We start from the raw sequence: 25,969 nt of genomic DNA, 5'->3' as shown, positions 1-25,969 counted from the left end.
TGGGGTGGAAGACAAACTTATTTTTTATTATATGCCCTATCATCTTTTGCAAAATTTTTTTTAACCACATGCTTTTCAATTTTTCAATTAAAAAACTAGTTGATTAAATGAAACAATAGGGCATGGACATTGTTCAATGTTTAATATTAATGTCACATTCAGCTCTTATTATTGCCAGGTAATGTTTAAGTCTTAATATCTATTAACTTGTTTATTCCCCGAAACAACCCTCTGATGTGGAAACTATTATTACCCTCATTTACAGATTTTAAAAAACTGAGGCTAGGTGCAGTGGCTCATGCCTGTAATCCCACCACTTTTGGAGGTCAAGGCAGGAGGAACGCTTGAGGCCAGGAGTTCGACAGCCTAGGCAACATAGTGAGGCCCTGTCTTTACCCCCCCAAATTTTTTTTAAAGAAAATTTTAAAAACCTCACCGGGTGCAGTGGCTCATGCCTGTAATCCCACCACTTCGGGAGGCCAAGGTGGGCGGATCACTTCAGGTCAGGAGTTTGAGACCAGACTGGCCAAGATGGTGAAACCCCATCTCTACTAAAAATACAAAATTTAGCCAGGCATGGTGGCACATGCCTGTGGTCCCAGCTACTTGGGAGGCTGAGGCAGGAGAATCACTTGAACCCAGGAGGCAGAGGCTGCAGTGAGCCGGGATTGTGCCACTGCACTCCAGCCTGGGTAACAGAGCAAGACTCTGTGTTTAAAAAAAAAAAAAAACAGAGGCAGCATGCCCCCAAGGTCACACAAATACCAAGTGATAGAGTGGGGATTTGAACCCATGCAATCCGGCTCTGAGGTCCATGTTCTGAATCACTATGGCAATGCTACTTCTCCTTTTTTTTTTTTTTTTTGAGACAGAGTTTTGCGTTTGTTGCCCAGGCTGGAGTGCAATGGCGCGATCTCGGCTCACTGCAACCTCTGCCTCCCACGTTCAAGTGAGTCTCCTGCCTCAGTCTCCCGAGTAGCTGGGACTACAGGAATGTGCCACCACGCCTGGCTAATTTTGTATTTTTAGTAGAGACGGGGTTTCTCCATGTTGGTCAGGCTGGTCTCGAACTCCCAACCTCAGGTGATCCACCCGCCTCAGCCTCCCAAAGTGCTGGGATTACAGGCGTGAGCCATGGCACCCGGCCATCTCCTTCTTATTAATAGCTGCAAAATATATTCTACACAGTGAGGGTGTCATATTTTGTTTAACTGCTCCTCCTTTGATAAGCATTCTGGTTGCTTCTAGGATTTTGCTATTACCTTCTATGCTGTAGAAACATCCTTGTGATTGACCCTTTGTCCTTTGTGCTTTTGGGTAAATATATTTATAAGAGAATTTCTGGAAATGAAACTACGGCATCATCTAAAATTTGACAGTTATTACCAAATTATTTTCCTTTTTTTAAAAAAACATCAATTTGTCTTCCCTTTATCTATGTATAAGAGTGAGGAAGTAGCACAGGACTCTAGGAGCTGAAATAAGGGAAGTTTGGTCCCATTAGAAAACAGTATAAGCAGAGACAGTGACCTGTGGGTTTTTTAAAATTTTATTTATTTACTTTTAGAAACGAGGTCTCGCTGTGTTGCCCAGGCTGGAGTGCAGTGGTATGATCATAGCTCAGTGCAGCCTCTAACTCCTGGGCTCAAGCAATCCTCCTGCCTTAGCCTCCGCTGTTGAGGCTGCAGTGAGCCCTAGCCTCACTGTGTGTTTTTTGAGGTTAGGGATTGTCTTGTTTATCTTTGTTCAACAAACAGCACAAGAATCACTTAAGAGCTTTAAGTGGGCTGTTGATTTGGTTTACATTTGTGCACATTTCTCTGGCTGCTTTGTAAAAACTGGATTAGAGCCGGGGGAAATTCAAGTGTATAAACCCAGTTAGAAGATTTTGCAAATATTTGTTAAACAAATAGCTATTGTGCTCTTATGAGTGCTTCTGGAAAATGGGGACACAGTAGTGTGAACACAACAGACATGGTCCCTGTCCTCTTGGGGTGGAGCGAGAGAGGCATGAATGAAGTAAACGCACAAAATGAAAATATAACCAGCTGCAATAAATGCTAGAAGCAGGAAAAAGTGGGGTGCTGTGGAAGGAAACAATAAAGGGTGGTTAGGAAAAGACTCTCTGGGGAAGGGACATTCACAGTGGGGATGGAAGGAAGAATAAAAATCACCGGAAGAGTAGAGGAAAACAAGGTTTGTTTTCTAGCCCCTAAAGAGGTTCAAACAGAAATTAGCTGGGCATGGTGGCATAAGCCTGTAATCCCAGCTACTCGAGAGGATGAGGCACAAGAATCACTTTAACCTGGGAGGCAGAGGTTGCTGTGACCTGAGATCATACCACTGCATTCCATCCTGGGCAACAGAGCAAGACTGTCTCAAAAAAAAAAAAAAAAAACAAACAGAAGTTGGAGCAATAGGCAAGGCCAGGGCATAAGAAGCCTTGAAGAGCAGGGTGCAGTGGCTCGCGCCTGTAATCTCAGCACTTTGGGAGGCCAAGGCCAGCAGATCACTTGAGGTTAGGAGTTCGAGAGCAGCTTGGCCAACATGGCAAAACCCCATCTCTACTAAAAATAACAAAAATTAGCTGTGCGTGGTGGCGGGTGCCTGTAATCCCAGCTACATAGGAGGCTGAGGCAGGAAAATCGCTTGAACCCGGGAGGCAGAGGTTGCAGTGGGCCGAGATCACACCACTGCCCTCCAGCCTGAGCAACAAGAGCGAAACTCTATCTCAAAAAAAAAAAAAAAAGAAGCCTTGAAGGGCTTTAAGTGGACTGTTGATCTGGTTTACATTTGTTCAGATTTCTCTGGCTGCTTTGTAGAAACTGGATTAGAGCAGGAGGAAATTCAAGTGTAGAAATCCAGTTAGAAGGTTTTGCAGAAGGACATGAAAATGAGATAATAGTAGCTGGTCTAAAGGGGTAGAAGAGGAACCTATAAACTAAAAGAGTGTTAAATGACATATGATCAATTGCAATGTGTAGACCTTATTTGGATCCCAATTTTTTTCTTTTTTTGTAGAGATGGGGGTCTAGCTATGTTGCCCAGGCTGGTCTTGAACTCCTGGGCTCAAGCAAACCTCTGGCCTTGGCCTCCCAAAGTTCTGAGACCACAGGTGTGAGCCACTGTGCCCAAGTGGATTGTGAATTTTTTAAAAACCTAGAAAAGAAAAAAATAAAATAAAAAGAAAACATTGATCACAGTTATGAGCTAATTAGAAATTTGAACTAATTTTAAGTTGGCTCTAAACCCGGTGGCTTACACCTGTAATCCCAGCACTTTGGGAGGCTGAGGTAGGTAGATCACAAGATCAGGAGTTCGAGACCAGCCTGGCCAATATGGTGAAACCCTGTCTCTACTAAAAATACAAAAATTAGCCAGGCGTGCCGGTGGACGCCTGTAGTCCCAGCTGCTTGGGAGGCTAAACAGGAGAATTGCTTGAACCCGGGAGGCGAAGGTTGCAGTGAGCCAAGATCGCGCCACTGCACTCCAGCCTGGGCAACAGAGCGAGACTCCATCTCAAAAAAAAGAAAAAAAAATTGGATCTTATCCAAAAGATAACTCTGAAATATAAACTCAAATATTAACAACCAGTATGATATATGGCCTTTTGCTATGCTTCATTATGATTTTTCTATGCAGATATTTACATCTATATATATTTTCATAGTTGAGATCACATTTTACATCAAGTTTAGTATTGGTGTAATACTTTTTTTGTTCAATGCAATACACTCTTTTTTATTGTGAAAGCTGAATTGAAATTAAAAGATCTATAAAAAACTGTCATTTTTGGCCTTCAAGAGCACCAACTCTCATGATCAAAAAAGGCCACAACAGGGCCAGGCGCAGTGGCTCACGCCTGTAATCTCAGCACTTGGGGAGGTGGAGGCGGGTGGATCAACTGAGGTAAGGAGTTTGAGACCAGCCTAGCCAACATGGTGAAACTCCATCTCTACTAAAAATACAAAAAATTAGCCGGGCGTGGTGGCGGGTGCCTGTAATCCAACTACCCAGGAGGCTGAGGCAGGAGAATCACTTGAACTTGGGAGGCAGGGGTTGCAGTGAGCCCCAATCCAGCCTGGGCAACAAGAGTGAAACTCCATCTCAAAAAAAAAAAAAAAAAAAAAAAAAAAAAGGGCCACAACAGTTAAGAATGTATTACTTGATTTTATTGTATACTAAGTGGTGGGCACAAAGCAATTCTCCTTATAAAGTTGACAATTAGCTTCACTCAGAACATTTTAAATAACGCACATTAAAACAAGTATTCATTTTACAAGTTGTTCTGCAATCTAAACATACAATAGCGGAGGACAACATTTAGAAAACAAAAGCCAATGTAAAAAGACAGATTAAAACAACTAGAGGCCAGGAGCGGTGGCTCCGCCCTGTAATCCTAACACTTTGGGAGGCTGAGGCAGAAGCATCGCTTGAGCTCAGGAGTTCTAGACCAGCCTGGGCAATATAGTGAGACCTCATCTCTATTTAAAAAAAAAAAAAACTTAAAAATTAGCTAGGCATGTTGGCGCATACCTGTAGCCCCAGCTACTCAGGAGATTGAGGTGGGAGGAGTTGGAGACTGCAGTGAGCTGTGATTATTATCCCACTGCACTCTACCTGGACCACAGAGCAAGAACCTGTCAAAAAAAAAAAAAAAATCCACACATACACAGACACACACACACACACAAACCAACTACACTAGAACAGTATAAGTTTTATATGGCTTGAATTTCACAGTTTTCTTAACTGCATCATCAGTATCAGAAATCTGTTCTTGGCCAGGTGCAGTGGCTCACATCTGTAATCCCAGCACTTAGGGAGGCAAAGGTGGAGGATCACTTGAGCCTAGGAATTTAAGACTAGCCTGGACAACACAGTGAGACACCTCCCCCCAACCCCTGCCTTCTCTACAAAAAAAAATTTTTTTAATTAGCTGTGTGTGATGCCAGCACCTATAGTCCCAGCTACTAAGGAGGCTGAGGTGGATCACTTGAGCCCAGGAGATGGAGGCTGCAGTCAGCTGTGATCCCACCACTGCACTCCAGCATGGGCAACAGAGCAAGACTCTGTCTCAAAAATATATATATACATATATATATATATATATGTATATTTTTACATATATATTTTACATATATATTTTTACATATATTATATATATATAATCTTTAAATTTAAATTTTAAAAAATCTATTCCTTCAGCTGGCTTCTTTGCTCCAAATTCAAAGAAATACCTTCTCTTCCTGGTTTCATTTCACCTTCTGGATCCATCCAATATTATTTAATATCAATTACCCTTTAAAATCCCAAACACTGGCCCGGCTTGGTGGCTCACACTTGTAATCCTAGTACTTTGGGAGGCCAAGGTGGGCAGATCACTTGAGGTCAGGAGTTCAAGACCAGCCTGGCCAACATGGTGAAACCCTGTCTCGACATAAAAGACAGAAATTAGCCAGGCATGGTGGCGAGTGCCTGCAGTCTCAGCTACTCAGGAGGCTGAGGCAGGAGAATTGCTTGAACCTGGGAGGCAGAGGTTGCAGTGAGCCAAGATCGTGCCATTGCGCTCCAGCCTTGGGGGACAAGTCTAAAAAAAAAAAATCCCAAACACTAATGTACCTCATTTTCCTAACCTGAAACATCATGTTATCATCTGTGCTGCTGCTGCTGTTCTCTTTGGAAGATGATAGAGCTCTTCAAGTTTCACCAGTCTTTTGCTTCTTTACAGGTCTTTCTGGAGCAACCTGCTTTTTCCTCTTTAACTTTTTGTCAACATCACTGTCAGAACCACTGCCAGAAGAGCTTGAAGAAGTAAGTTCCTTTGATTTGGGCATTGCTCTGCTCTGCTGCACTCCAGTAGCCAAAGACCCTCCCGCTTGCTCACTGGTAACTCTGGTGTAGTACTTCTTCTTCTTCTTTTTTTTTTTGAAACAGTCTCACTCTGTCACCCAGGCTGGAGTACAATGGCACAATCTCAGTTCAATGCAACCTCCGCCTCCTGGGTTCAAGTAATTCTCCTGCCTCAGCCTCCCAAGTAGCTGGGATTACATGCACCCGCCACCACACCTGGCTAATTTTTGTATTTTTAGTAAAGACGGGATTTCGTCATGTTGGCCAGGCTGGTCTTGAACTCCTGACCTCAGGTGATTTGCCTGCTTCGGCCTCCAAAAGCGCTGGGATTACAGGCGTGAGCCACCGTGCCCAGCCTGCTACTTCTTAAAAGTTTACAGTAATAGACAATGCTGAGGCACCCTGGGACAGTAATGCCACCGAATACCAAACTAGGACATTTTTGAGACTGAAAGGGGACAAGATCTGTAAACCTAGATTAACCTAGAGAGGTGACGTTGCTTGCTTTAATACTTTGGTTGCCTTATTAATTTTTCAAAAATTGCATCCTATTTTTTTGGTTTTCAAATAAGAAAGACATACTTGAATAAAGTTATTTCCTCTTCAAAGTCTTTCTAGATTCCACTTTTCCCCATGCTGAGTTAAATGCCTCTCTCTTTGGTTCTGGGGCAGTGGTTCTCAATGCTAGGGGGTGGGGTAAAGCTGGAATTTTGGTCCTTTCTCCCCTAAGGGACATTTGGCAATGTTTAGAGACATTTTGGGATGCCTAGGTCAGAGGGAATGCCACCGGCTTCTAGCGCGTAGAGGCCTGGGATACAGCTAAACATCCTACATTGCATAGGAAAGCCTACTCAGCAAAGAATGATCAGGCCCCAAAACTTAATGGCGCCAAAGTTGAGAACCCCTGCTGTATGGTATGTTTGTCATAGCACTTCATAAAGACAGCTGTAGGCCGGGCACGGTGATTCACACCTGTAATCCCAGCATTTTGAGAGGCCAAGGTGGGTGGATCACCTGAGGTCGGGAGTTCGAGACCAGCCTGACCAACATGGAGAAACCACGTCTCTACTAAAAATACAAAATTAGCCGGGTATGGTGGTGCATGCCTGTAATCCCAGCTACTCGGGAGGCTGAGGCAGGAGAATCGCTTGAACCCGGGAGGCACAGGTTGCAGTGAGCCAAGATAGCACCATTGCACTCCAGCCTGAGCCACAAGAGCAAAACTCCGTCTAAAACAAAAACAAAAACAAAAAAAGGCCAGGAGCGGTGGCTCACTCTTGTAATCCCAACACTTTGGAAAGCCAAGGCGGGCAGATCACCTGAGGTTAGGAGTTCAAGACCAGCCTGACCAATATGGAGAAACCCTGTCTCTACTAAAAATACTAAATTAGCTGGGCGTGGTGGCACATGCCTGTAATCCTAGCTACTCGGGAGGCTGAGGCAGGAGGATGGCTTCAATCCGGGAGGCTGAGGTTGCCGTGAGCCGATATCGCGCCATTGCACTCTAGCCGGGGCAACAAAAGCAACACTCCGTATCAAAAAAAAAAAAAGCTGTAATTGTCAACTGATTGACCTACCCAGCTAGACTGCAACTTTCATAAAGACAAGTGATACATGCATGTTGTAGAGCGTTTGGCATGCAGTTGAAACTTAATAAGGATTGGAGGAAAGTGAGAAGACACATCCAGATTCAAATTTAGGGACCTGTGGGATCATGCTGTTTGGTTTTTTTTTGAGCCATTTCCCACCTCCCTTTGGGTACTAATCAGTCAACTGATAAGCATTTCATTCATTCAACTATCTATCTTATCTATCGATCATCATCATCTATTTATTTATTTTTGAGACAGGGTCTCTCTTTGTCGCCCAGGCTGGAGTGCAGTGGCACAGTCACGGCTCACTGCAGCCTTGACCTTCCGGGCCCAAATGATTCTCCTGCCTCAGCCTCCAGAGTAGCTCGGACCACAGGCGCTCGCCACCATCCCCGGCTAATGCTTTTATCTTTTGTAAAGGCGGGGTCTTGCCATGTTGCCCAGGCTGGTCTTGAATTCCTGGGCTCAAGCGATCCTCCCGCCTTGGCCTTCCAAAGTGCTGGGATTACAGGAGTAACCCACCGCGCCCGGCTGGAAGCCTAATTTATACTTTTTTAAGGATCATGCTGGCTTCTCTGGGAGAATATGTAAAACATCTATTATACTCAGAATCTAAAATACTTGCCATAAAGTAGTTACACTCTCGGATACCTATTGTCAAAAGGGAAGTCTCCCAGAAAATATGGGGGCGCTGTAGCCGCCGGGTCAGCCGAGTCCACTCTCTGGTACTTTTAGAGACGTCGGTCGCTTCCGGGAGAGTCCGCGTCTCCCGCACCTTCCTCTCTATCAAACGCCGTCTCTGTGGTAGCCGGGGCCCCGCCCCTCCTCGGACTCTACCCAGTACTGAACTAGGGGCAGCTGGGCTCCAGAGTCCCTCGGGTCTCAGGTCATGGCGGTCCCGGGGCCCGCGCCCGGAGCTGGCGCCAGGTAAGCAGGGCGGTCGGGGAGGAGGTTTGGGAGCAGGAGTTCCGGGCTGTAGGGAATGGGCTCTCCTGCCCTCCGTGCCTCGTCCGCCGCCCTGGCGCCCCCGTCTCGCCCCCGTGACTTCTGAGAGAAAGAGGAGCTCTCGAAGGGGCGTCCGCCCTCCCGCCGCTCTAGGCCGCTCCGCACCGGCCGCAGCCCCCTCCGTTCTTGGCCGGACTTGGGCCATCTCCTGCGGTGTGGGACCCTCTCCCTCGCAACTGGCATTCTTTTTTTGAAAAAAGAACCTCAGGTGCACAAAATTGAGTTGATCCTTCTCAGTTCTTGACACCCTGTGGGCCAATGCAAGGCTCCTTGTTTATCACTTCCTCTCTTCGTTCCTATTCCCAGACCCCTTTCACTCCCCTTTTCAGACAGCCACTCTGGTGTGTTATATAAGTGGCTTTACGGTCCACCTTGGGTAAATTTGTGCAAGTGTTACTTTGAAATCTATATAGTGGTTTCGAATTCTTCAATATAATATGCTGTGATTTTTCTTTAAACCTTTTTCCTCAACATTGTGTTTTTGAGTCCATCCATGCTAGTCATCTTGTTTTCACTTCTGAGTGCTTGCATGATGGGTGCTGTGTGCATAGACTTATTCCCCTAGTGGTGGATACCTAGATTTTTTTCTAGTATTAACACCCCTACAAGCCACACTGTAATGAATATTCTGGCAGTTGTCTCCTTGTGCATATTGTTGCATTTCTCTGGGTATCCACCCCAGAGTTGGGTCCTGGTCATATCTAATTTTGCTGGATTGTTCTTTGGAATGGTCACACTAGTTTATACTTCCCGACGGGCAGTGCATAAAGCTTCCTGTTTCCCGGTATCCCTCCATCGTTCAGTGGCGGCTGGTTTTGTAATGTTTATCAGTCTGGTGGATGTAAGGTGGTATCCCATCGTGTACATTTTCTTTCCTTCTTTCTTTCTTTCTTTTTTTTTGAGATGGAGTTTTGCTCTTGTTGCCCGGGCAGGAGTGCAGTGGCATGATCTCGGCTCACTGCAACCTCCGCCTCGGGTTCAAGCGATTCTTCTGCCTCAGCCTCCTGAGTAGCTGGGATTACAGACGCGCGCCACCACACCCAGCTAATTTTTTGTATTTTTAGCAAAGATGGGGGGGTTGGCCAGTCTGGTCTTGAACTCCTGACCTCAGGTGATCCATCCGCCTCGGCCTTCCGAAGTGCAGGGATTACACTTCCCGACGGGCAGTGCATAAAGGAATTACAGACGTGAGCCACTGCTCCCGGCCTACATTTTCATGTGTTTATTAAACGTGGGTTTTCCCTTTTTTGAATTGCCTGTTTATATCCCTTCCCACTTCTCTATGGATTTCCTATGTTCCTGGCTTGCAGGAATTCTTGTAGGCTCTAGATTTTAGATCCTGGCCATGCCCGGTGGCTCACACCTGTCATCCTATCACTTTGGGAGGCTGAGGTAGGTGGACCACTGGAGTCCAGGAGTTCAAGATCAGCCTGGGCAACATGGTGAAACCCCATCTCTACCAAAAATACAAAAATTAGCTGAGCGTGTTGACGCACGCCCGTACTCCCAGCCACTAAAAAGGCTGAGGTGGGACAGTCGCTTGAACCCGGGAGGCAGAGGTTGCCCTGAGCTGAGATCGCACCACTGCATTCCAGCCTGGGCAACAGAGCAAGACCTTGTCTCAAAAAAAAAAAAAAGATTTTAGGCCAGGCACGGTGGCTCACGCCTGTAATCCCAGCACTTTGGGAGGCCGAGGCAGGTGGATCACCGGAGGTCAGGAGTTCGAGACCAGCCTGACCAATATGATGAAACCCCGTCTCCTACTAAAAATACAAAAATTAGCCGGGCGTGGTGGCATGCACCTGTAATTGCAACTGGTCAGGAGGCTGACACAGGAGAATCACTTGAACCAGGGAGGCGGAGGTTGCAGTGATCCGAGATTGCGCCGTTGCATTCCAGCCTGGGCAACGAGCAAAACTCCGTCTCAAAAAAATAAAGATTTTAAGTCCTTGTTGGTTTTGCACTCTGCAGATACCACCTCCAAGTCTTTTAACTTAATCTATGGCACTGTGTTGAATAAAAACATTTAACTCTAATGAAGTTAAATTCATCAGTTTTCCCCTGTATAGGTTTTTAAGGTATCTTCATTAAGACATTTTTCTACATTTCCTTCTATTAACATGATAGTGTTACTTTTCACGTTTAGATTTTTAATCCATTTGTAATTTTTTAAGTTTTTTGTTTTTGGTTTTTTTTTTTTTTTTGAGACGGACTTTTGCTCTTGTTGCCCAGGCTCTTGTTGCAATGGCGCAATCTCGGCTCACTGCAACCTCTGCCTCCCAGGTTCAAGCAATTCTCCTGACTCAGCCTCCCGAGTAGCTGGGATTACAGGCATGAGCCACCACGCTTGGCCAGAGAATTTCCTTTGTATCCGTGGTCTGTTCCCAGCCTACCATCTTCAGCATTTGAAAACCATTCTTTCTGCATGGCCTGGACCCTCTACAGAACAATGTGGATGAGCTTAATAACTACTCCCTAAGGCTTAATTATTGTCTTGGGCTTTTCTCTGCCTCCCCACCTTCTCTTCAGGCCCAGGTTAGATCTGCAATTTCTCCAGCGGTTCCTGCAGATACTGAAGGTTTTGTTTCCTTCTTGGTCATCACAGAATGCCTTGATGTTCCTGACCCTTTTGTGCCTGACCCTACTGGGTGAGTGAGTGAGCCCAGACTAGAGGAGGGAGGGGAGCTCTGGTTTGGGGTCCCTTTCCATCTTTTTTTTTTTTTTTTTTTTTTTGAGACAGAGTTTCTCTCTTGTTGCCCAGGCTGGAGTGCAGTGACATAATCTCAGCTCACTGCAACCTCTGCCTCCCTGGTTCAAGTGATTCTCGTGCCTTCGCCTCCTGAGTAGCTGGGATTACAAGCACCCACCACCACGCCCGACTAAACTTTGTATTTTTTAGTAAAGACAGGGTTTCACCATCTTGGCCAGGCTGATCTCGAACTCATGACCTCAGGTGATACACCCGCCTCAGCCTCCCAAAGTGCTGGGATTACAGGCGTGAGCCACCGCACCCGGCCCCTTTTCATCTCTTTGGGGTGCTGATGAGGCAGGGACTCAGGAAGAAGCCTCCCTTCTTTTTAACCCCTCATCACTGATTTCTTACTCCTCTCCCTCCTTTCAGAGCAATTTGTGATCTACCGGGTTGGCTTGATCCCCAGTCAGTACTATGGGGTCCTGGGAAACAAAGACTTGGAAGGGTTTAAGACTCTGACATTCCTGGCTGTCATGCTCATTGTTCTGAACTCCACGGTAAGATCTTTCCCTCTCTCTGTGTCTCTCGTCCTCTCCAGTCCAGTGTGACCGTAATGCCTAGTGGAACTTAGCCTCCAGGAAGCAGGAAGCAAGCTGTGGGGGTGTGTTTCCTCCCTTTTCTGGGAACTAAAGGGATAGCTGCCTTTATTAAGCACGTTGATCTTGCTATTGGCCCACGTGGGACTGATTCCTCAGATGTTTCCACTCCTGGGCCCAGGCCACAGGTTCTGGTTTAATTCAGCATTTAGCAGAACTGATCATTGCCCCTTTCCTTCCTAGAACTCTTGTTTCCGGCAGCTCATTAAAACGGCTCAGCAGCCAGAGCTGCTGCTCCTCCTCTGCGGGACCGAGGCTGTGACTCACCTTGGCACCATGTCACACCTCCCAGCCTTTGAACAGTGCTTTCTTGCAGAATGGCCTCCTCCCCTACCCCTCATTCAGTAGGGGGGCTACCACCTGCTCACTTTTCATCATCCCTCCGTTGTCACCTCTTTCAAGTCTTTCTCAGCTTTCTCCTTTGTGTCTCCTCCACCAAACTCTGCCCTTTTTCTGTACTTAACGAATTCCTTGAGTTTACCTCGCTGTAACACTCCTCACACGCTTGTAATTGTTTTCTGGCTAAACTGTGAGCTCATAATGTCCCTAGTGCTTAGCACATAGGTGCCCTGGAAATGGTAAATGATGAGACTCAGGGCTGTACCAGAACTCAAGCCTAATGCTGTCTACCAGGCTGTGCCGCCTGTTTTCTTGGGGAAGCCACTTCTCGTCGTACCATGGCCACTTTTGTTGGGTCTTCGGTCAGTAAGCACCTGTGCATACAAATCTCTGTCCCAAGCTTGGGGGACAAAGGAGTAAGAACATAAATGGAATCGACAATATGGTCTCCAATCTTCAGAAGCTCATCTACTCTCAAAATAAGACAGTGTAGAAAGAGGGTCTTGCCTCTGGTAAGCCCTTTAATTTTGGTGAAGGAGGCTGGGTACAGTGGCTCACGCCTGTAATCCCAGCACTTTGAGAGGCCGAGGCGGGCGGATCACCTGAGGTCGGGAGTTCCAGACCAGCCTGACCAAGATGGAGAAACCCCGTCTCTACTAAAAATACAAAATTAGCTGGGCGTGGTGGTGCATGCCTGTAATCCCAGCTACTCGGGAGGCTGAGGCAGGAGAATCGCTTGAAACTGGGAGGCGGAGGTTGTGGTGAGCCAAGATCGCGCCATTGCATCCAGCCTGGGCAACAAGAGTAAAACTCCATCTCAGAGAAAAAAAATTTGGTGAAGGAATGAACACGTGAGTGAGTGAGGAAGGGAAAGTCCCATGACTTGATGATTTAAACAAGAAAAGTGCTGAGTGGACGGAGTAATCAGAGTCAGAGTGGGCTGGGATGGGTCAGCGGAGGCTCTTGCGAGCCTTGAGCTTTGAGCTGAGATTTTCAGGAAGCCATCTCTCCCTTCCCCTTGCTTCCCCCACTGCACAGCTGAAGAGCTTTGATCAGTTCACCTGCAACCTGCTGTATGTGAGCTGGAGGAAGGACCTCACTGAGCACCTTCACCGCCTCTACTTCCGGGGCCGTGTGTACTACACCCTCAACGTGCTGCGGGATGACATCGATAACCCGTAGGCGCCCCAACTCAGTCCTTTCTACACTCTGTGTGGTCCTTTCCATCTGGCCTAGCCCTGGAGACTCCTGGTGGCAGACACCAAGGAGATCATCTACAGTCGTTTTCAAATGCTGCTGCCCAGAGTCATGGGGGAGGGTGCCCTGCAGAGGACTCCTGGAGAAGCTGCAGGGCTGTGAATAGGCAGCTAAAAAGAAGAAGCCTGCTAGGTGCAGTGGCATGCACCTGTAGTCCCAACAACTCAGGAGGCTGAGGCAGGAGGATCACTTGAGCCCAGGAGTAGTGCACCGTGAGCACACTTGGGAATAGCCACTGTACTCTAGCCTGGGCAACATAGCAGAAACCCCCATCTCTTAAAAAAAAAAAAAATTAGGAGCAGCTTTCTTTTGTCCTTTTCATACTTTATATCTTAGTCTTCCAGTAAGAAGACTAAGGGGTTTCTTTAGAGGGTTCTAAAGAAAATGTCCTTGCTAGAAAAACCAGCTCTTAGATTTTCATCAGTAAAAAAAAATTACCACTATCCAGGACTCAGTCTAGGATTCAAATCTCCATTCTATCACCACTCAGGTTATAACTCTTAAAGTCACCAAGCCCCAGGTTCCCCTTCTGTAAAACGAGGACAATAATAGTTCCTATCTCAAAGGGTGTAGTGAGGATGAAATATCATTCATGTAATGCACATGTACAGTGCCTGACACATAGCAAGTGTTTCAGTGTAAGTTAGCTATTGTTATTTTACAGATGAGGAAGCTGAAGCCCAGAGATTGCAAGTGACTTGCCCAAGGTCGCGTCACTCATTGGGAATAGGAGTCAGTATGGCCCTAGTGGTGAGATGAGACATACGGGGTCTCCTTCACACCCATCCCCTCACTCACCACCTTCCTAGCAAGCACTTTGTTGGTTGGGGTACCTCTCAGCTCAAGCTTAGCTTTGGTGCAAAGATGCGTAGGAGGCTGCTGCTGCTGCCTAACTTCTAGGCCTCTTTCTGATAGCTATGGCTTCCATCCTGCCTCTGCCCCCTGAGTAGCTGGGACTACAGGTGTGCCTCACAGCCTGGAGCTTTCACAGCCAGATAACTAAAGGGGCCAGGCTAGGGCGTATATAAGAGAAATTTGGGAGGATTGAGATAAAGGGGATAGTCTTCTTGATCATCCAAAACAGCTCATCTACCTTCAAGTTTTTCTTTGGCTCTGCTCAGAGCTGGCTCAGGCCCCTGGGTGCTGGACCTTTCAGTTCCCACTTTTTCAGGGGATTAACTGAGGCACCGTAAGATGCAACTCTCTAGAACCCTGTTTAAAGGCCCTGGGATTTAGTTGCCCCTAGGAAACCAGCCTTGTCTGGTTCCCTCTTCCCATAGGGTCAGTGTTCACAGCACTGTGAGGCAAGGTCAAGAGCAGAGGTGATGTGAAAGTTTCTTGTTCTCTCTACCTTTGGGCCCATCTCCCTGGGTCCAGCTACTCTGTGTCATTGGCTCCAGGGACCAGCGCATCAGCCAGGACGTGGAGCGATTCTGCCGGCAGCTCAGCAGCATGGCCAGCAAGCTGATCATCTCCCCGTTCACCCTCGTCTACTACACTTACCAGTGCTTCCAAAGGTGAAGCCTCCCTCCCCCCCAGCCTGGTGTTTCCCCAGAGGGCCCTCAGTCAGCTCTCCCAGGTCAAGGTCCAAGAGAAGCTTATTTCCCCTCTCTCCCACTGTACCTTACCACGTGCTCACCCATCCCACGTGCTTACCCATCCCACGTGCTCAGGCCCCTGCCCTTCCTTTGGCCCTGTGTTGCAGTGTCACAGGTATCCTGGCTCTGAGAGCTCATACCAGATGCCCCCACATAGGAGCAGAGGGCCCATTGGGCCACTCAGATTGGACAGGGGCTACCCGAGAGGGAACAGGAGTCAGGGCTGAGGCATGTGGGGATAGGTGGCACCCCACACCCTCTCCCTTCCTCTCTCCCTCTCTCTCTATTTCAGCACAGGCTGGCTCGGGCCTGTGAGCATCTTCGGGTATTTCATCCTGGGGACCATGGTGAACAAAACTTTGATGGGCCCCATTGTGACGAAGCTGGTGCATCAGGAGAAGCTGGAGGGAGATTTTAGGTGTGTCTCCCTCACTTGAGGTTTCTGGGCTGGGGCATAATAGTTAAGGAAGGGGATCTGGAGTAAGACTGCCTAAGTTCAAATCCTAGCTGTGCCAGTTACTAGCTGTGTGATCTTGGAGAGGTCTTTAACCTCTCCAAGCTTCAATGTTCTTGTCTCTAAAGTGGAAATGGTACCGTTGCCTACTGAGAGGATTAGGAGGATTAATGAAATCATACCTGAGAAGGTCTGAGAACCGTGTCTGCCTGGCCATCACCATCGTCATTGTCATCTCTTGGCCTTCTCACTGCCCTGGCATAACCGCCCTATCTTGGATCAGTTGGGTGTGGCAGCCAATGGATCCAGTGGCTGCCCTGTGCTTCTTGTCCCCCTCCTTTGGGCCAGGCCCTGGGAGGAGGAGATGCTGTGAGCAGGAATACCCCTGTCCTCTCTGCAGAAAGCTGAGGGGCAGCCCTGTCTCTGCAGAGCTCCTGCCACACCACCTAGCCCTGGGGTTTTCTACCCCATAACAGTCCAGGAAAGGGTCAGACTGAGGCAGCCACGGTTTTGAGGCAGAGCCGGGCTCCACTTGGGGGGTCTTTGTGATCCAGGACTCCAACAAGAGTGAGGCCAGTACTCCCTGTTGTCAGCACACATTTCCCTTTGGTCCGCCCAGGTTCAAGCACATGCAGATTCGGGTGAATGCGGAGCCTGCTGCTTTCTACAGGTGAGTCTGGAGAGATGGTTCCCCTTCTGCCTTGCCAGAGCTGAGAATGGAGAAGGAAAGATGAATCCTCAACCCTCCCACCACCACCGAGCTCAGGGGCTGAGTGTTGTCATACTTGGCTGTGACCCTCCCCCTCTACCTCCCCCTGCCCTTGTCTGCCTCATCCTTAGGTCCAGGGGTTTGCTTCTGAAGCTGGTGGTTCCTTACTGTGGCCAGCTTTAGTCTTAGTGGCCTAGCGTGGGGCCTGAAATTGTCAAATGAATGAATGCCTCATCCTCTTGCTGGTGACTGTAAGATATCCGTCTGCCTCTGCTCTTCTGTCTGTTAAGAAGCTTTCTTGACAGTGCCTGAGGTTCAAGCCTGATCCTTTGTCTCTGTAGCGTGGGATGGAATGGGAGCTTCTCAGAAAACCAGGAGACCTGCTCCCCACAAGGCTGTCTAATGGAGCCAAGCGTCTGGTCTCCTGACGGCAGCAGCAGGAGCAGCAGCAGCGGCATGAAATCCCATCCCTTCCCTCCAGGGCCAGAACCGGTCCCTGTGCTCTGCCTTATGTGAGGCCTCTGAAATCAGCGTTAGGACTGATAGTGCAGGCAGAGGTTTGCGTTTAAGAAGTGGAAGCTACTCCTTGGCTCACCTGTACTTGGGGTGGATGTGATAGCCCTGGGACCTTTGCTCCTCAGTCTCTGCTGCAGTTTGCAACCTCCACCACTTGAGGGCATCAAGAATACTGGGAATCTGCGCTGGGGTGGGGTTGTGAGGTGGGCAGGGCTGGGTGTGTAAAAAAGTTGCTTTTGGAGGCCGGGCATGGTGGCTCATGCCTGTAATCCCAGCACTTTGGGAGGCCGAGGCGGGTGGATTGCCTGAGGTCAAGAGTTCGAGACCAGCCATGGCCAACATGGTGAAACCCTGTCTCTACTAAAAATACAAAAAATTAGCTGAGCGTGGTGGCGGGCACCTGTAATCCCAGCTACTGGGGAGGCTGAGGCAGGAGAATCGCTTGAATCTGGGAGGCAGAGGTTGCAGTAAGGCAAGATCCTGCCATTGCACTCCAGCCTGGGTGACAGAGCAAGACTCCGTCTCAAAAAAAAAAAAGAAAAAAGTTGCTTTTGGATTCTGCAACCTCTGCTCATGAAGCTCTGGGGAAGGCAGGTTAGTTTGTAGAGTTTCAGATGAGTTCTTCTGTGGCCTCTGTGCAAAATCTGAAATCTCCCTCCACCTTTTCTGCCTAGCGAATTTCTTCCCATCCTTGAAACCCCAGATCACCTCCTCTGGAGAGCCTTCCCAGACTCCCTTAATGGCTAAGCCTATCTGCTGCCATGGCCCTGAGGGCACACTTAGTACTCCTGATTCCAAGTGAAGAATGCAGTGTGCCTGCCTGCCCTCTGGACTGAGAGCTCCTCAAAGACAGAGATAATTTTCTCATTTCTTTATTGCACTAGCTAACTAGTGCAGTGCCTGGTACACCTAGTGACCGCTCTGTGTATGTTTATTTAACAATAGTTTTTATTTATTGAGGGCTCCTTATGTGCTTGGCACTTTATATTTAGAAACTTTTAATTCTAACTCTAACCTATTACATAGGTATTATTGGCTCCATTTTATAGATTAAAAAAACTGAGGCTTGGAGGCTTAAGTAGCCTGCCTGTGTCACGCAGCTAGTAACTGGCCAGAGCCAGGATTTGAACTAGGTCTGCCCAACTCTAGAGTTTATGTTCTTCACACAGACAATACCGTTAAGGCATGACTGAAGCCGTGAATGGGCGCTAGCAGTAGACAGAGCCTGAGACCAAGATCATTTGAATGGCCTTGGTTTCTAAAGGAGGGTGTGATATGGGACAGGCGGCCCCCCAACCTGGCTGAACCTCTCCAGCCCTGTGGACATCCCAGCCTTTCCTTGTCAGAGCTGGGCATGTGGAGCACATGAGGACAGACCGCAGGCTGCAGAGACTCCTTCAGACCCAGAGGGAACTGATGTCCAAGGAGCTCTGGCTGTACAGTAGGCGAGGGGGCCCAGGGAAGTGGGAACCGTGGGGTTGGACTGGTCTGCTTCCCTTCCCACACCTCTCTACCTCCTGTCTGCAAGGATAAATGTGCCATGATGAAGGAATTAACCGGGGATGGGGGGGCGGGGGCTGTTGCCTTTCTGTGAGTATCCTCAGGAGAATGAGGATCCAGAGAGGCCACGTGGCCCTACTTGGCGTCCTGCTCCCTGTCTTAGGGTTGTGTCCACTGTAGGGCATGTGGATGGTTCCTGGGTGTCTCACAGATCTGTTTTCTACAGTCGGCATCAACACCTTTGACTATCTGGGCAGCATCCTGAGTTACGTTGTCATCGCAATCCCCATTTTCAGCGGAGTCTATGGAGACCTGAGTCCCGCAGAGCTTAGCACCCTGGTCAGCAAGGTGAGACTCCCTCTTGGTCACCCCACATGCTGTCCCTCTCTGTCCTTGGCCCAGTGTCTGTGGGCTCGAGTCGAGACCTGCTTGACCTCTTCCCATCCTGTCCAGAATGCCTTTGTGTGCATCTACCTCATCAGCTGCTTCACCCAGCTCATCGACCTGTCCACGACGCTCTCAGATGTGGCTGGCTACACGCACAGGTGAGGCCGTGTCCCACCCCTCTGGCTCCTGAGCAAAGTGTGTGCTGCTGGAAGAAGTGGCTGAGTGAAAAAAGGAACAGAGACATACCATGTACTCGTGGGTGTGAGATAAGAGAAGGAGTTCACCTTCACCTGGCTCCCAGACCCTGCCTCAGATTTTCTTTTCTTGTTCAGAATTGGGCAGCTTCGGGAGACGCTTCTGGACATGTCCCTGAAGTCACAGGACTGCGAGATCCTGGGCGAGAACGAGTGGGGCTTGGACACGTGAGTAGCGGGCTGGCAGAGCAGTAGTTGAGGCTGCAGGCTGTGGCATCACCTGGCTTGGGTTACCCTGGAGTCCTGCCCTTTCCCAGCTGGGCAGCAGAGTTGTAAGGAGTAAATGGAAATGGAATGCCAGGCACATGTAAGTTCACAGTCGATGTTGCTGTTCCGGCATCTGTTGTGTTAATTTACACCATTCCCCCGGCCAGTGGAAGCAAAGTACACACACCTTCTGCCTGAGATAACAGGAATCTGCAGTGTCCTCCCCTTCCTGTGCTTCCTCCTCCCGCTGATTCCTCTCCCTGCCCCTTTCCTTGGGGCATGTCTGTCTTTGTTCCCCCACCTCACTCAGCCCCAGAGATGTCTGTATTCGTGTGTCTGCGTGGATCTGTAATATTTCTATGCATTCAGGATTTGCTTGATCTCCACACTTTCCTTGGGCAGATTACCTAACTGTTCTGTTTCTTCATGTCTGAAAAGGAGGTCATAATGAACTTCCTTCACTTGTTGTAGGGATTAGATATCATCATCCATGGAAAGTGCTTGGACAGTGGCCACATCATAAGCTTTCAAAAATCAGTCTGAATTCCAGGGCCTACACTCAACTTGCTTTTCTTAGGAGCTAATACCTTAACTGTTGCTTCTGTTCCAAATGAAAGCTTCATGCAACCATGAGTCCAGAGGCTGGGCATGAAGGAGGGTCTGTAGGAAACTGGAATTGCTGTTCTGTGGGGAGCCAGGCATCCATGGGGAGCCAGGCATCCATGCAGAGCCAGAAACTCCAGAACCATTTAGCTTTAACCACTCCCATTCTTGTTATTAGTACTCTGGTCACACTGTGATGCCATGAAGACCCACCAGCATTAGAATTTGTTGAATACCGCTCTGCAACCTGGGCAGTTACTTAGCCACCTGATTCTTAGTGTCCTCATCTGTGATGATATTTGAGACTCATGGGCATTAGACTGAGTAAGATCAGTCCCATAAGGGGCTTTGTCCAGCCAGGCAGAGGGTAGAAGTTCCACCCCTACCCCTGTATTAATGTGCTCAGGCTGCCACGACAGAAAACCACAAACCGGGTGGCTTAAACAATAGAAATTAATTTCCTCACAATTCTGGATGCTTATGGTCCACGATCAAGTTGTCAGCAGGGTTGGTTTCTTAGGCCACTCCTTGGCTTGTAGATGGCCACCTTGTTGGTGTGTCCTCACGTGGCCTTTCCTTTATATGTGCGTGCCCCTGCCACCTCTATCTTAAGAGGACACCAGTCATATTGGATTAGGGTCCCACCCCAACAACTTCATGTTAACATCATCTCTTTAAAGACCCTGCCTCCAGCTGGGCACGGAAGCTCACGTCTATAATCCCACCACTTTGGGAGGCTGAGGTGGGCAGATCACCTGAGGTCACAAGTTCGAGACCAGACTGGCCAACATAGTGAAACCCTGTCTCTACTAAAAATATGGGCACGGTGGTGGGCACCTGTAATCCAGCTACTCAGGAGGCTGGGACAGGAAAATCGCATGAACCCAGGAGGCGGAGGTTGCAGTGAGCTGAGATAGCTCCACTGCACTCAAGCCTGGGTGACAGCAAGACTTTCTCTCAAAAAAAAAAAAAAAAAAAGACCCTGCCTCCGAATGCAGTTACATTCTGAGTCACTAGGGGGCTGGACTTCAGCATGTGATTTTGGGAGGATGCAAGTCAGCCCATAATAATCCACAGGTGGTGGCTCCCGGGAGCAGTGCCTCCCCCACAGCAATACTGACCCTGCCCATCTTCCTCACGCCCCCTCTCTTCTCTGACACAGACCCCCAGGGTGGCCAGTGGCAGAGCCAGCAGACACAGCATTTCTCCTTGAGCGGGTCTCCATCTCTGCCCCCTCCTCTGACAAACCCCTAATCAAGGATCTGAGCCTAAAGATCTCCGAGGGACAGAGCCTGCTCATCACAGGCAACACGGGCACTGGCAAGACCTCCTTGCTCCGGGTTCTGGGTGGCCTCTGGACGAGTACACGGGGTGAGAGCCAGGCCCTCCCTGCCTCTGACCCAGCCTGGGCCCTAGGGGTGGGGTGAAGGCGGGGATGGTGTGGTAGAATCCATTCTTTTCTGTTGGGGAACAAGGAAGAGAGGAGACAGGCAGTTGCCTCTTCTGGGAGATCTCACAATGGAGGTTTCTATGGGCTCTGCAGGCTCAGTGCAGATGCTGACGGACTTTGGGCCCCATGGGGTGCTATTCCTGCCACAAAAGCCGTTCTTCACTGACGGGACCCTTCGGGAGCAGGTCAGCCTAGTTCAGGGGGCCCACTCCTCCCTCCTCAACCCCGCCCACCCACAGCTGGGACCTCTGGCACTGTGACAAGTCTCAGGTCCTAGAGTCAGGGCAAAAGGTGAGGTGGTGAAGTGGCCCAGGCCTGGGAACTGCTGGCTCTAAGAACCTTCTATTCACATCCATGGATTGGGCCCACTACTCAGAGCAGCTCCTGAGGCAGGTAAATGGGGCAAGGACTCAACGCCAAATACCACACGCGTATGTCAAACACCCAAGGTCGGATTCTGGGGCCCCTGCCCTCAGGAGGCTGTCAGACTGTTCCCCCTAAACACACTTCTGAAGGTTGTAGGGACCTTGCCCTGCTGTCTGCCGGCCAGAGCCTCTCCCATCTGACCCAGGCCAGGCGTTCCCACCTCTCCTCCTTGGGAGATTCCAGTGGGTTCTGGAGGGAGGGTGGGCTGTGTGCAGCTCCGTCTTTTGCTCGCCCTCCTAGGCTGGTGTGGTTTTTTTCTTTTCTCAGGTGATATATCCCCTGAAGGAGGTCTACCCCGACTCAGGTGAGCTGGTCCTCCTTAGGTCATGTCCTCTCCTTCTGTCATGGTTGTCCCTGCTCTACCTGACTGTGGCCTCATCTGTGCCCTTTGGGAGAGGCTCCAGCCAGGCCGCTGATTCAAGGAAGAGGGGCTCCTCTCCTTTTCCTTTGACTGTTTTGGGGTCTGTACCCAGATCTCACCTCATTCTGTCTTTCTGTCCTTAAGGAGAGATGCCCATTGGGACAAGGAAAGTGATGCCTTCCTTCACCCACCCCTTCCCTTATGAAGATCTGCAACCTGTGGTTTCAAAGCCTTCGCCCAGCATTCTGGGGCCCCCACCCCTGCCATCATCCATGATGTGCCCTGTCTATTCTTTTTTTTTTTTTTTTTGAGATGGAGTTTCACTCTGTCACCCAGACTGGAGTGCAGTGGTGTGATCTCGGCTCACTGCAACCTCCACCTCCCAGGTTCAAGCAATTCCCCTGCCTCAGCCTCTTCCGTAGCTGGGGCTACAGGTGCACGCCACCAAGCCTGCCTAATTTTTGTATATTTAGTAGAGACAGGGTTTCACCATGTTGGCCAGGGTGGTCTCCATCTCCTGACCTTGTGATCCACCTGCCTCGGCCTCCCAAAGTGTTGGGATTACAGGCGTGAGCCACTGTGCACAGCCTTGCCCTGTCTATTTTGACCAGCCAGGAGGCTCTGGCTTTTTGCAGAAGGCTTCTTTGTTGTGCAGGTTCTGCCGATGATGAGAGGATCTTGAGGTTCTTGGAATTGGCAGGCCTGGTAAGTGGGGAGAGGGACCCTCAGGACCCGAGCCCACCTGGGAGGACCAGCTACAGGTAGGCAGGTGCTGGCCCTGCTATGCTTGGGCCCAGGACTGGAAGTCTGAACCTGGGGTGGAGAATGGGAGTATCAGTTGACAGTGTGTGCTGTTGGCCAGGTTTAGGCACGAAGGGGGTAGTGCTCTCATTGGAGGATTTTAAAACAAGAATAGGATTGATGAAGGCGGTTTGCTTTTTACTGTCATCATGCTCCAGCAAGTCTAAACAGTGTCATTGGTAGAATATTCCTCTCTGCCTGGGGCAGACTGTCCCACAGTCCCCCACCTTGGTATGCCACTGGGGCATATATTTGTCTTAGAGGTGTGTGTGTATGCTGGGGAGTGAGGGAGGTTCCCCATGATGGCAGGTAGCAGGGCTGGCCATTTCATGGACATCCTGCCCTCTGGGTCTGTTACAGTCCAACTTGGTGGCAAGGACAGAGGGTCTGGACCAGCAGGTGGACTGGAACTGGTAAGAAAAGAGCTTGGGTGCTCCAGAGATAGCCCCACCATAAAGACAGTGGGTTTCAGGGTCCCTGTCAAGGAATGGAACGGCTCCTGACCCCAAAGTCCAGATGTTTGGCTGGTCAGTCGGGTGCAAGTTTATGCCCTTGGGAACAGAGTTTTGCCTCACTCTGTGAGGGCTGTAGGCCTATGGTCGAAAGGGGAGGGGCTTCTGTCTCCTGGGGCTCACCTCTGTGCAGAGAAACCTCTTCCTACCCAGACCATTCTAGGTAAAAGCCAAGCTATATTCTTCCTCCTCTAGCAGTCCTCTCTCCTCCCTTTCCTCAGGTATGATGTTCTGTCCCCGGGGGAGATGCAACGGCTCTCCTTTGCCCGACTCTTCTACCTGCAGCCGAAGTACGCAGGTGAGGTCTCGCCTTGTGGCTGCACATGCCATGCGCTGTCTGCACTCACGGGTGTAGCAGCATGTGTTCACAGGCGCCCAGGCACACCTGTGAATGGCTGGGCTTCTCCGCATTCCCTGCTGGAGAGGACAGCAGGCCCTGCCCGTGTAAACAGTGCTTGGCGTCGTCAGAGTAACACTGAATATGCCGTCCTGCCAGCTCATAAGCTTGCTTTTCTTCTGTTTTCTTTTTTCTTTTTTCTTTTTTTTTGAGACAGTCTCACTCTGTCACCCAGGCTGGGGTACAGGGGCACAGTCATGGCTCAATGCAGCCTGGAACTCCCAGGCTTAAGTGATCCTCCCACCTCAGCCTCCTGAGTAGCTGGGACTACAGGCATGTGCCACCACACCCTGCTAATTTTTTTGTTTTTATTTTTGTAGAGACAGGGTCATGCTATGTTGCCCAGGCTGGTCTGGAGCTCCTGGACTCAGACCATCCTCCCACGTTGGCCTCCCAAAGTGCTGGGATTATGCCTAGCTCATAAGCTTTTTGCCTGGCAGCAGCTGGAGCCAGGAGCCAACCTTGAAGGGTTATAATTTTATGCTCCTCTGGCTCCACCATCAAATGAATGGGCACCCATCCTCCTCTCCCACCAAGCTGTGCCTGGCAGGTGGATGGGTGTGGACTTTTCCAAAAACTGACATTCTTGCGGGGGACTGGGATTCCCTGGATTGAGTGGTCCCGGGGAGTGGCTGGTGCTTATCTATAGAAGCTGAGAGATTTCATGCAGCTGCTCACAGGCGATTGCCTCGGAGAGTCTGGCCCTCTGCTCCTCTGGCCCATCCTTCTCCCTGAGGCAGGGCTTCTGGAAGCCAGAGCAGCTTTCAGCCTCCCCTGGGTCCCAGCTGGGGTTGAGTATGGGTGGGAGGAGAAGCAGCGGCGGCAGAGGGCAGGGCTTTGATCTCTTCCTCTGTGCTCTGCCCCCTCAGTGCTTGATGAAGCCACCAGTGCCCTGACAGAGGAAGTGGAGAGCGAGCTCTATCGCATCGGCCAGCAGCTGGGGATGACGTTCATCAGTGTGGGACATCGGCAGAGCCTTGAGAAGGTACCCGTGCTCACAAGGATGGCCTGAGGAGGAGAAAGAACCCAAAGGCTCAGCCTGGCCAGGGCCAGAGGCCCCTCAAAACGGGGAGTAGCAGTAGCAGAGAGAACCGAGTGGCCTCCTCTGCCGGCGGCCAGGGCAGCCTGATCTCCATGTGGTGGTGGTCTCTTGTAGTTTCATTCCTTGGTTCTGAAACTCTGTGGAGGAGGAAGATGGGAGCTGATGAGAATCAAAGTGGAATGAAGCTCTGGCTTTTGGAAGGAGAGCCACACTGTGGCGGGTCGGCGGCCCTCAGGAGAGACCAGGAGGACTGACAGCGAAGGTCGAGCTCAGGTTCGCCACATAGATCCCGTGCAGGAGCCACATGGGTCCTGTGCAGGACCCCTAGCAGTGGTGGGCTGAGCCCAGGTCTAGGTTTCTGTGGGGGACACTGAATCTCCCAGTGTTCAGTCTCCCAGGACTCTGCTGCCTCAGCCAGAGCCTCCATATGCTTGAAGTGCTGATTACCTACAAATGATTTCAGATCATGTTTGCTAAAGAGAAATCTGGAAGTGTGAGATCTGTAAGAAATGAAAGGTCAGGGTGGAAAGAGATGTTCTTGGAGTCAAGAGATCTGGAAATCTTTTAATCAGTTAAATTGTGCAGCAATAGATTTTTAACTTTAACTGACCATTTAAGTTTTTTAATAAGTTTTTTACAAAGAAAAGTTAAACATTAAAAAGAATTACAGCTTTCTGTCTTCTCTATCATGGAATGATCTTTTTTATTGAATCTCCAGATTTGTATTTGACAGCTTGGTGGGAAGGGAAGCACACTCTGCTGTTCTGGAATCTTATGCCCAGGGTTTTTCACTTCTCCCCACATCTCCCTTTCCACTTGCCAGTGTTGTGTAGTTAGAACCTGAACCACTAACTTCTAGGGGCCTTTGGTCTGCCCTACCTTAACCCAAATGAAAGTAAATCCCTTTCCACTTAGCCAAAATAAGGTTGGGTTTTCTAAAAAAATAGTCTATATTAGGGAACAACAACAGCAAATTAGACAAAACCCAGAAAGCACAAAGCATGAGGTAGAGTTACTGTGCCCAAAGTCCTCACTCAGACCAGTGCCCCTCCAGTTCAGTTGTCTATGTATTACCTTCCTTACCTTCATAATTTTTGCCAGGCTTCTGTACTTATAGTACTTGAGTTACTTAATATTTTTAAAAACAAACCTTTTAAGTTTAAATGGATTTTTAAGTGAAATTTTACACTTAACATAGATGGAAAGTAACTAAAAATAAATACAAGAAAAACCATCGGTGTTATTAACTTACGGCTAGATGCTGTTGCCTGCATAGACTCTGGGCCTGAGGCTTGTTCATTTTGTAAAAAAGAGAGGTGAGGAGTTAGACAGACTGGCACTCAACTGAGATTTTTCTC

General features: G+C 49.2%; 1 protein-coding gene across 15 annotated transcripts; it reads left to right on the top strand.

Moving 5' to 3' along the window:
• The first annotated feature begins 8,182 nt into the window (after positions 1–8,182).
• Positions 8,183–25,295, top strand: ABCD4 (ATP binding cassette subfamily D member 4). Of its 15 annotated transcripts, none has more exons than XM_003824162.5 (19): positions 8,183–8,372; positions 10,980–11,098; positions 11,572–11,699; positions 13,176–13,315; positions 14,795–14,911; positions 15,285–15,410; positions 16,066–16,116; positions 18,018–18,112; positions 18,398–18,519; positions 18,625–18,716; positions 18,891–18,980; positions 20,785–20,993; positions 21,166–21,257; positions 21,766–21,802; positions 22,515–22,564; positions 23,021–23,073; positions 23,394–23,470; positions 24,439–24,554; positions 24,726–25,295. In XM_003824162.5, exons 1-19 carry the CDS (start codon positions 8,335–8,337, stop codon positions 24,792–24,794), a joined length of 1,821 nt encoding a protein of 606 aa, XP_003824210.2. In that variant the 5' UTR covers positions 8,183–8,334; the 3' UTR covers positions 24,795–25,295. The 15 variants fall into 15 exon arrangements, 13 of the variants coding, with proteins under 13 accessions (XP_003824210.2, XP_034793713.1, XP_008976149.2 ...); XR_612799.4 differs by having other exon boundaries at positions 8,184–8,372; positions 22,515–22,620; XM_034937822.3 differs by lacking the exon at positions 16,066–16,116 and having other exon boundaries at positions 8,184–8,372.
• The last annotated feature ends 674 nt before the right edge of the window (positions 25,296–25,969 follow it).

The sequence above is a fragment of the Pan paniscus genome, chromosome 15 (assembly GCF_029289425.2).
Source record: "Pan paniscus chromosome 15, NHGRI_mPanPan1-v2.0_pri, whole genome shotgun sequence".
Classification (NCBI taxonomy): Eukaryota; Metazoa; Chordata; class Mammalia; order Primates; family Hominidae; genus Pan; species Pan paniscus.
The sequence above is the reverse complement of the archived record's forward strand: the minus strand, read 5'-3'. Positions and strand labels throughout refer to the sequence as shown.